Raw genomic sequence first — 10,359 nt, 5'->3', positions numbered from 1 at the left:
AAAGAGGTGACTTAATTAGCTCTCATTTCCTTTGTGCCATCCTCGAGTGCCTTTACTTCTTACCTTTCTTCTCCATTTCAATACCAGTGATAAAGTGGACCACATTATACATTGTAAGCATGTATAAAGAAACTCATTTTCAAACGCATCGTATTTCCAACTGAGGGACTCTTGCGGGGAAAGTGTTGAAAAAGATGGAAAAAAAGGGAACTTTTCATGAGCTAGGAAACCTTTGATAATGTATAAATACTTCAACCATAACGTCCAGAGCATTAAGTGATGCAATAGTAAGCAATGCTTCCAAGAGCACTGCTAAATCACGAATTAACTAGAAATTTAGTTGCAGCCCTTGCATAATCCCAGACAACTCAAGGTCAAATCTTGCAAATAGGCTGAATTTTGTCAGGCTTATCATAAATTTAATACTGAGGGAAACTGGAGTTCTACAAGGATAGAAAGGAGATTTCTTGTGAAGTCCAGTCCATTGCTAGGGGACGCAGAAGTGATCGGTTTGATGCTTCGAATTCATCAATACTCCCATTGTCCAAGATACTCATTTGAAATCCCATTTCTGATGTTTCCAACGCAAGTCTATGTCCACCTCGTTTGCAGTAGCGAGGGGTATGTGCCTCATCGCCCGTAGCCTTGCAGAGAGGACACACAAACCTTCGCAGAGCCGGGCATGTTACTCTCCCGAATTCATCTTTCAACTTAAACAAAAAGCAACGACTTCATTAGACAAAGGCTTTGAAACTGGTGGCACGAACAGTGGAATAAATGGCGCTATCTTGGCTTGTTGTCTCTGGTCGCTTAAAAAATTGGGAGAAACGTGAGGAGAAATAGTGAATACCTTGTGGCTTGAGTAAACTTCAAAGGTTTCGTTGTTGTTTCGGCAGAAGACGCACAACTCCCGGCTGACATCACTCATGCGACGGAGAAAGCATCCTAACTGTTCAAAGAATTCGGCTAGCTGAGCTGACTTATACATGTCCAAATATGAATGACGTCGCAGATTGTCCATTAACCTAGTAAAATTTTAAGAGGATCCTGACTTCTGGAGTTATTTCCGATTTTATAGTACGGGGCCAGTGATTAAAAAATGGATTTGAATGGGCTAGTCTTGATTAGTTACTACTTTTAATTGCCTACACGTTGTACTATTCTAGTAAAAAATTGTAGGTATATAGAAAGTGAAGCTCAAACTCCTTTCTAGTAAACGGGTCTTTTATTAACTTGTATGCTCTATCTGTATTCACCTCCAAACCCTAGCTGTGGCTGTCATAGTGATCGAACATCGTGACAAACATTTCGTTCGAGTAATGCGAAAACATAAAACGTTTCCACTCCCCTCACGCTAGATGGGACTTTGCGAAATCTGTCGACAACTTGCTTGTCATTCGGCGCGTTCTGTCTAGTGAATAATCGCGTCAAGCATGCCAAAGCTTGCAAGAATGACTACCGTTATCAAATGTCCTTGTATTGCCAGTAATGTTGCTCTTAAGGCCGATTATTGCGCCTTCATTAAAACTTCCCTGACGCATATCCATTCCTTAGTGCCTAGAATCTCGTCTGAAATCGTAATAAGCATTCTGGCATAGAGTATCCTATCACTGCCTTAGAGACAGGCTGTGTGATCATAGGCACGGCTAAAGTCGTGGTGTCAAGGCAAGTGGGAAATCAGAAGACTGAATGGAATACATAGCTAAACGCACGGTCAAACAGTTATAGGTTAGCTACAATAAGTGAAAAATTGAGCTTGTCATCGCTAAGTCTTTTGATTTTGTCGGCACCTCTGCCAAATAAAATAAGGTTACAAATCGTCCCACACTTTGACGTGCTCTTACTAAAGTGAAATTCCAGGCGTCCAAAATTAACAGTTCGCAAAGTGGAAGTCTAACGTTTGTTTTACGAAGGTACTTTAATGCTGTGTTCTGAAAGTTCGAAAATGGCAGCGAAATTTACAGTGGGCTGGATGAGGAGGAGCAGGAGGAGGACGGGGGCGAAACCATAAACTACTTTCAAAAGAATTCGACAAATCTTTTTGATACATAGGAAAATAATTAATTAAAGGACCACCTTAAATAGGTCCGCTGAATCACATGGATCTTACTCTGTTATTTAGATGCATTAATTTTCTGGGAAAGGACAATCTTTTGGTGTAGCTTGGCTTAGTAAGGTGCAGACTTACACGGAAAGGAACAGCATTTGTGTAGATAAATAACGAAAAAATAAGTAAACGATGGAGAAACTCACAGGTTTTGCCAGAAAAGTACTTCCCGTATTGCTATGATAGCCAAAGCCTTTGCAGAAGTAGAACGTCTCAACGCCCCTAAAACGAAATAATTTCCTGAAAATGGAGTAGGCCTCAATCCCACCAACACTTGTCAACCTGCAGCATGTCCGAGAGCACTTTGCGCAGCATGAAACAAACCGGTAAAATAAGGATATTGGTCATCAATTTAAAAGCAACGAGGTAGCCAAATATTTAGACATAGCGTGGGTCGGGATTGAGGAAAATATCTCACTTTATATGCTAGTATGTACTGAAGATGGATACTAAAGTGGGTGTACGTCAAATCGGGCGCACCAACGCATTTGGCTATCAATGGTATTCACAACAAGAAATTTCAAAAATTTAACCTTGAAATGCGTGACTTTGTCTAGACTAGACAGCGACAACCGATGTCATGCTCGACCGCGATGCAATTTTTGCATGAACCAAAAAAGCAGCCACTGTCTACTCCAAACATTTAAACCTAAATAGGAGACTTGGATGCTTGAGTTTGTAGACGGTAGTAAAATGAGGTAACAGGGTTGGAAAAAGGTGTCCGATGCTAATTAGTCTGCAAAATAGGCTGAAAAAAACTTGCGTCTGAGAAACAGCACCTCCCAGATCTTATTTTTTTTTCCTTGCAATGTAATGCGATGCTTGCATAGGAAATGTATTGCTGATTCTGAGCTTACTTCTGTCGTAATGATAATAAAGCTGATAAGCAGCTTTAACAGCCTATTACCGAGGCTTCAATGAGAAGTTGACAACGGAGTTGTCACCACTGCGTTGACGGTTAAGAGCTACCGCAACAAAAGTCGAGTTTTAGGGAAGCAAAAATGTGGAACAAGAATATCAAAATTCTACTTTGTAATTTACTTGCAAAAAGGGACGTAGGTAAACACAAATGGCCTTGTTGGTCCTTCACCATACACGGTACTAAAAAGGACACTCTGAAGGCAACAAAGTAGCACTAGTTAAAAGTATTGCAGGCATGGCCTCAACAACAGGAACGAAACACACGCAGACGCCATTTTAAAGCCAACGTATCCCATATCTATAGTTTACGCGACTTCATTTATCTGTCGCGGAAAAAAGCATCGCAACGATATGGACTTAGTTACCAGGGCCCTGATAAGTGCTAGCCTACACTGGGAGCTGTGCCGTGTTATTCCCGACGTATCCAACATCGATAGGTTAAAAAAGCGAGATGGGCCAGGTCGGGGTTAAATAAAAAAAATAATGGAAAATCCAATCTTTAACCAATATTCTCCATCCATTGCCATGGTAGCAACGAAAGCATGTGACTCCGTTTAAAACAAAGTACAAAAACACCTCACATTATCCGTAAGTCGTCATAAATTCGTGCTGCATTCAAGAGAAAGCTAATAGTGAAACTGTATTTGCAAATAATAATGGCGCCCGCTATGATTCCTTTATATACCACCGAGCAAAGTGTCAGTTGTCAACACGCTCTGTAAACTAATGGTTGTATCTTTGCTGCGAACATCGGAATAAATCAAACTAGTGAACCCTAACAAAAATAAAGGATTTTTAGTACGATAATGAGTTCCAAAAATAGATAGAACTCAAGCTCAGTTAACACAATCATAATAAGAACCTAAAAATCTCTTAACTCACTTGCGTAGTGTGCTGACCACTCAGCATTGGTGCCACTGCTCACGGATGTCAGTAGCGGACGAGGGAAGACTAAATGCCACGCGTCATCGTTGGTCCCGAGACCTGTGGAAAACCCACTACTGTTAAAAGCGGAGAAGCGCAACAAGTCGCAGTCTTCGACCTCCTCTCCATTCGACGAGCTACTTGGAATCATCGCCCGCATTCACACGGAAGCGTTTCCTCAACTTTTTCTACTAACGGGTAGACTAATGAACCAATCATGGTCCGGCACATATGCCATTGGTACTAATCAGTAAAAACACAGCTACCGTGCTCACCAATAGGCAATTCATTAAAGGGTTCGAACGATGGCACGTGTGGTGGGTAGTGGGACTGCTCTCCTCGCCGCTCTCACGAAAGTGGTTTTTCATACTTCTGCGTGCATCTGTATCTGAACTAGTTCAAAGCAAAATATTGCTGAGCAAAACTGTCATATTCCTAGTTCACAATGTCTTGTTAAGCATACAAAATCGTTTTTGCCTGGAACGAGTGGATCTCGAAGTCTAGGTGTTCTAGAAGTATCCTACAGTAATCTTCTTCCGTCATCAAAAAAGGAACTACTATTTCAAGCGGGCTAAGTCTACCTTAAGCATAAATGAGGGTTTAGAAAGGCTCTGTCGCTTATGTATTGCTAGATATAATAGTTTTGTGAGACAAAACCACTTCAAAACCTAAAGATAGTGGGTCTGATTAATGTTGTGATATGGGGAAGTGAAAGCTGCCAGTCTTTACCGGTGCGGTTTAATGAAATTATGAAATCTCGTTAAAATGATGTTCGGTTTCCCTATTCCGATTTTACTGCTTCTGTACATCCGGGGTGGTAGGCACATTTCAATTAAAATAATTTTATCTTCCGATTTTTTACAGTCATGCAAAATGAAGATTCTCAGGAGGTGTTCCCTGGGCTTCTAATTTGCCTATTCTGATAGGACACAAGTAGTCTGAGATACAGACTGCCAATCCATTAGTTGAGGGAAAGTTCAAACGCTTCACAGATCAGAATGATGAAGGCACATGACAACTAAAAGGGCCTACTTTGAATAAAGTCAACTATTCGTATCATATCAGTATTTGCCACCGAATAACTTGATTGGCAAACAAATATGACTTTAATTAAAATGTATGTATCTGATTTCTGAATGATATATGATGCTAGAATGATCCTTAACTTAAAAGGTAGAAGTCATCTTTTTATAGCACACACGGCGACAATGTACAACCACGAATTACGCCCAAGTGCAGGATATCCCGTCTTTAAAAGTGCGCACATGAATTGTGGACGTAATTCAACACTTCCGTAGCACATGTTAATAAACGCTAATCTTCACATTAGATTAAAAAACTTATCCAAAAATACCCTGTGGGTTTAGTGGAGAACCATGTGATTAAGTGTAAAATTTGAGTAATTATAGGTCATTAGGTCAGAGTTTAGGATTTAACACCTTACCTTTACGTAATTTTAATAAATTTGAGTCATGTTGCAGCACTCTCAATCTTGCCTGAAGATAAAAAAGGCATTTCAACAGGATAGAAACTGTATTGCCTGCGTAGGGAAGAGCTGCTAGAGGGGCGACTAGCAAGGGTCGGAGGCTATGGCGCCCAGCAAAAGAACAATCGCTGTGCCTTAAGAGCTCATAACATCAAAACGATGAATTAAACAAACGATTAAAATATTGCATGGCCTCTCTCTCCCTTTGAGTATCGTCCTCGGCACTCTCCTTGGTCAACTTCCCGCGTCAGCCGTTACAAAGCAGCCAGACCTGTAAGGGAAAACACCGACAAAGTTAACCGCGTGAGTTATGAATTTTAAGCGCAACTGAGATAATATCTGATTACAGCACCATTGATCTATCTTGGCAATTTTATTGAATCTAGAGTGTTATCCTGCATAAAAATCTAAAGGGGGAATGTGCACGCCATCGCGCCTGTCCGTTGCTGGCAGCAGAAACAATGGCCTAAAAGTAATTTAATAAAGGAAAGGGTTAAGATAGTTGCTTAGACATATTGTTTTGCCTTCACCTCAGTGCTGCCTAGCCATATCTATTCGGATTCCATCCAGGTAGTAGGGAAGTGGAGGAGGTCCCGCGTGTTCACCTAATTTACATTTCCCTACATGTACCGTCAACAGCTCCGTAATGAACTTCTCCTGATAGTTTAGTGTCATGGCTGATGCCACTTCGTTTGTTTGTAACATTCCTGCAAAATAAGGGACCTGAATAGTTGCTGAAGGTAGTCGTCATTTGCAACCCTTGTGTTGGTGGCAATCATAGATTTCTCCATCCACAGCATAGGCCCTTCTCCTGCCATGTTCAGGTGTAATATTCAGTAATAGGTTTCCACTACCACCAATGTAGTGCATCGAGACTTTCCTAAAGACAAGAGAAAACATAATGCAAAAGAAAAATATGGGTTGCCGACGTACAGAATATGTGGAGCTGGCCTGGAGACCATGCTACCCAGTGGAAGTACAAAAGCGGAGCCTTAAGAGTCCGCAAAACCCAAACGAAGTGTTAAAAACAGCCAATGTGTTGTAATGTATCCAAATTTGTATTGTTAAGACTCATAATTTATACGTGCACCTTGAATTAGTTGAACTAAGGAAATAAATGTAAGAAAACAGTGTGAACTGAAACTTGAAGGTTCAGTGTAAACCTGTCTTGAGTTAGTAGATGGCTTGTAGACAGGGGGAATTTGTATTCGTGTGAAGATGTAAGTTCTCAGATGGAATCCACCAAACTCAAGGCCTATGTTAGGAGTGCGGCTCATGTTTTAAATACCTAAATGATTTCAAATTTGCACAAGCAGTTTGAGCTACAGGGTTGCGTAAAATGGAAAGCATTAAAGGCTGCCTCCTCAGCTTTTTATCCCTGTTGCTTACGATAAAGCATCGAAGGAAATATTTTGAGAAGCAAACTTCTTCGACTTGATGATGATGGCTGAACAGATCGGAAACATGGACAATAGTCTTACGAAAATAACAACAGAAATAGAAGAGTGTTTTTTGTCGAAACGGAAAATGGTTCCCTAGAATGCAGCGATGTAGTTTTTAGGCAATAGTTTATAAATAAGCGTTAGACCTGCAATTGTGTTGCATAGGTATCGAAGTGCACTTGATACTGTTGGTGAGAGGTAAATTAGTGCGTTGATTTATTCACAGCATTAACTTGTTTGCTGCCTAAGCCTCAGGAAAGAATCGACACTGCAGCCCTGGGTTCTATGGCTCTACTATGGCACCACTTGTCCCCAGTTTTGACCAATGTCCACCCCTCCCCAAAAGCCAAAAATAGTAGTTCTCCCCAGACCAAAGTCGCCTTGCGTCAAAAGCCCGACCAACGTGCTTGAAATACAATATGGTGTCATAAGTCATACAAGAGTAATGTAAGATAGCATATTGCATACACAAAGCGAAATCATTAGTAAATCATTACTATTTTTGGCAAAAATAAATCCCTTTAGAAGTTCAACAATTCTTAATTAACTTGATTTTAAAAGAATCCCAGAAGGGTTCAGAGGCCAAAACTTTTTCATCTATTGAAATGATAAGATGTAAAGCTGTCTGATATACAGCCAACGGCAAAATTGGCTCGCAACATAGAGGATATAAAAATGGATTTGGATTTATCTTGAATATGACCATAACATCAGAAGCCGGAGTTTCAAACGTTCACAAGCATTATGACATTATCAAGGCTAGTATTTATTGTATGTTAACGGAATAAAGTTTAAAAAGGAAGTGTTGTGGCAGATTTGGCTAAGCGGTCACAATAAATAGGGTGGAATGCACTTCAAGTGGATCAAAAACAGCGAGATCCGCCATACTGCTAGGGATTTGCTATTTCTTTTACCAACGATATTTCTCTTTTTCGCCTCTGCCTTTGCACCCATGGAACGTGTAGAATGGCTAGATGGGAGAACCTTTCATTTGATAATTTTGATAAGTGGATACAGCGGTTCGAGATCGCTTTCGCCTTGTCGATTAATGTCGTCTGTTCAGTCACGGAGTTTGTACACATTGGCCACTTCGCGCCTCAAGGGAACAACCATACAACCATGTATTGCAATGAGACCCTCAGTCTGCGCAGGCGGCGATATTGCTCCTCTGTACGTCATTAGTAAATCTTTCTCTCTGCTGGAATGCTTTATAACTACTTGTGGTGGGGCTCGTGGCGCTAGACAGAAATCTCGCAACCTTTTTCTTTAAGTTGCTTAGGTGAAAGATCCAGCGTCAGTTTATTTTGAGTTCTCAAAGTATAAATTTGAGTAATTTCGGAGCCCCTTTTTAGGCTTTTAGATGTACAATTTTATTTGCATGGTGCGAAAAATGTTGTCATCTAGCTCAATTTGACACAAAGCGAACAAGCGTCCCATGGGGCCGCGAAAAATTCCTTCACGAACGCATTTACACAGTGAACCCATTATATGGGTGACGTGTTGATTCTTATCTGCCATGGATCGTTCGTGTGTCCGCAAAGCAAGCTATTCAGGGTCATTACCCAACAGTTGGAAAAGACACGATTTTTGCTAGTCCGGATTAAAAATCGTATTATTTAAACTGCAGTTTGCAAACTGTAAGTCACTTCAGATTGTACGGCAGAATATTTGAAGAGCAACTTCTATCATGTCTTTTTAAATTACTTCCCTTTAGGGTTGTATCAATAGTTATCACTATACTTGATTCAAGTAATCTGCAAAACCTTTCCATAATGAAAAGAGGTGGCCTTTTGCGTGATACTTTAATTTGACAAGAATAAATTAGCCATCACCGTTATAACTTGTTCCTTTTAAGAGCTGCACTTTTCATTTCAAAAGTGAGGATTTTCCCTCCTAACAAGAAACAGATGCGGTTTAAAGATAATGCTCATGCAGATTGGAGGATGAGGCTGGTTTTTGACGTGTGTCAACACACTCGGACGTGCGCAAACACGAGAAACACGAACGCCAAGAAAAAAGCGATCCACCGAGCACCTAGACTTGTCCACCCGTTGGCACAAACAGATAACCACAACACTCAGTTTATGATAGGCGGTAGTCAGCGCATTAGAAATGCTGTTTTTTTTATTTTATTTTAGAAATAATTGAGTGATTTAGGCTTTTTTTGGACTTTTGTCTCGCCAAAATGGCAAACATCGGTCTATTGAAGGGGAAACAGCCGCTGATCTACGCAGTGTTAGCACATATACTTAATATTATTATAAGTATGAGAAAAAAAGAGCTGCTTATTTCTACTCACTAATGTCTATTGCTACCTGATTGTTGATGACGTTTTGAATGTGAAAACGACACTAGGTTACTTGGTTCTCAAAACGGAATTAGGTGCACCATGGTAAAAATAGTCTTAAGAGACTTCAAATATCAGAACGATGCGTATTCCGATGCTGATTGCTGTGTGCTCTCGACGCCGTGCAGTTAAGGGTATTTCCTCTCAAGAGGATGGCACGAAATCTCGTGTGTTGGATCCCATGCTACAGAGACCAAAGGACGTTTAAAAATAGGCTGTTCTGGCCCAACAAACTGTTATTTACACATACTGCAGTTTCAGTGACGTAAAGTTAGCTTAAAAGTATTAAACTCAAATTGATTTAATTAACCATCAAAAGAAGGAATTTTGACCATAAAACAGGCCCAAAAACTTGATAAAGCGATTAAAATATGCCTTTGAAAATGTGTGAAAGGTAAGCGATGCAATTGGAAGTAATATCTAATCACGAACGAAGAATCATTGCCATCTTCCTTGATTATGTTTGCCCTTGAGGGCATCAAGACTTTAAACATAATTTTTATTCTTACTTCATACGCTGAATAGCATGAGGAAATGGAACTAGAAAAGGAAACATCAAGTTTCATTTTGTAATATTTTAGCTACTGAGAAATCACCACGAAAATAAGTGACCCATCAGTTCATTAACTTGCATGCTACTAATGGCCGTCACAGTTGAAACTATTAAATTTAGGTCCACTTAAGGCTTGCTTCTTTTGCTATTCCGATGGCCCGCCACTTTTGCCTTTTACGTGATTCATTAGCCGAGGTACAAAAAAAAACCAACTCGTGCCCCTCACATTCCTCTGCATTCTGTTGTACCAATAGTTGGCCATAATTCCGAGACCTTAACAAATAAACCAGTGTTGTTGTTTTTGGAACAGAGAATTCGCAAAACATGTACCGTAAGCAATAAACACAAACAACTTGTGCAATTAACACTGGTTTTAATCCTGTTTAAGGAAGCGGGTCATATTTTTAAGTTAATTACAACGGAAGTGGGTCGGTGGTACTTCGAAAACAGCAATGGCAGCTCCGCTAGGTATCCTTCTCGGTAGGCGTTAGGCCGACTGTGTTTGTTGCGATATCTCTTCTGCCTGATATACGACCGTCGTATGCGGTCCCACGATACGTTGAGAATTTGTCTAATCGC

General features: G+C 40.4%; 2 protein-coding genes across 2 annotated transcripts; one reads left to right on the top strand and one right to left on the bottom strand. All coding sequences in view use genetic code 11, as the record gives it.

Moving 5' to 3' along the window:
- Window positions 1-443: 443 nt before the first annotated feature.
- Window positions 444-4,103, bottom strand: EGR_04615 (hypothetical protein; the record flags this gene model as incomplete). Its single annotated transcript, XM_024493864.1, has 4 exons — window positions 444-710; window positions 851-1,025; window positions 2,254-2,329; window positions 3,911-4,103. The coding sequence occupies 4 exons, from the start codon at window positions 4,101-4,103 to the stop codon at window positions 444-446; spliced, it is 711 nt and encodes a 236-aa protein (XP_024351792.1).
- Window positions 4,104-8,009: 3,906 nt separating this feature from the next.
- Window positions 8,010-9,435, top strand: EGR_04614 (hypothetical protein; the record flags this gene model as incomplete). Its single annotated transcript, XM_024493863.1, has 2 exons — window positions 8,010-8,050; window positions 9,306-9,435. The coding sequence occupies 2 exons, from the start codon at window positions 8,010-8,012 to the stop codon at window positions 9,433-9,435; spliced, it is 171 nt and encodes a 56-aa protein (XP_024351791.1).
- Between the last annotated feature and the right edge of the window lie 924 nt (window positions 9,436-10,359).

This window comes from Echinococcus granulosus (genome assembly GCF_000524195.1).
Source record: "Echinococcus granulosus chromosome Unknown EG_S00029, whole genome shotgun sequence".
Classification (NCBI taxonomy): domain Eukaryota; kingdom Metazoa; phylum Platyhelminthes; class Cestoda; order Cyclophyllidea; family Taeniidae; genus Echinococcus; species Echinococcus granulosus.
The sequence above is the reverse complement of the archived record's forward strand: the minus strand, read 5'-3'. Positions and strand labels throughout refer to the sequence as shown.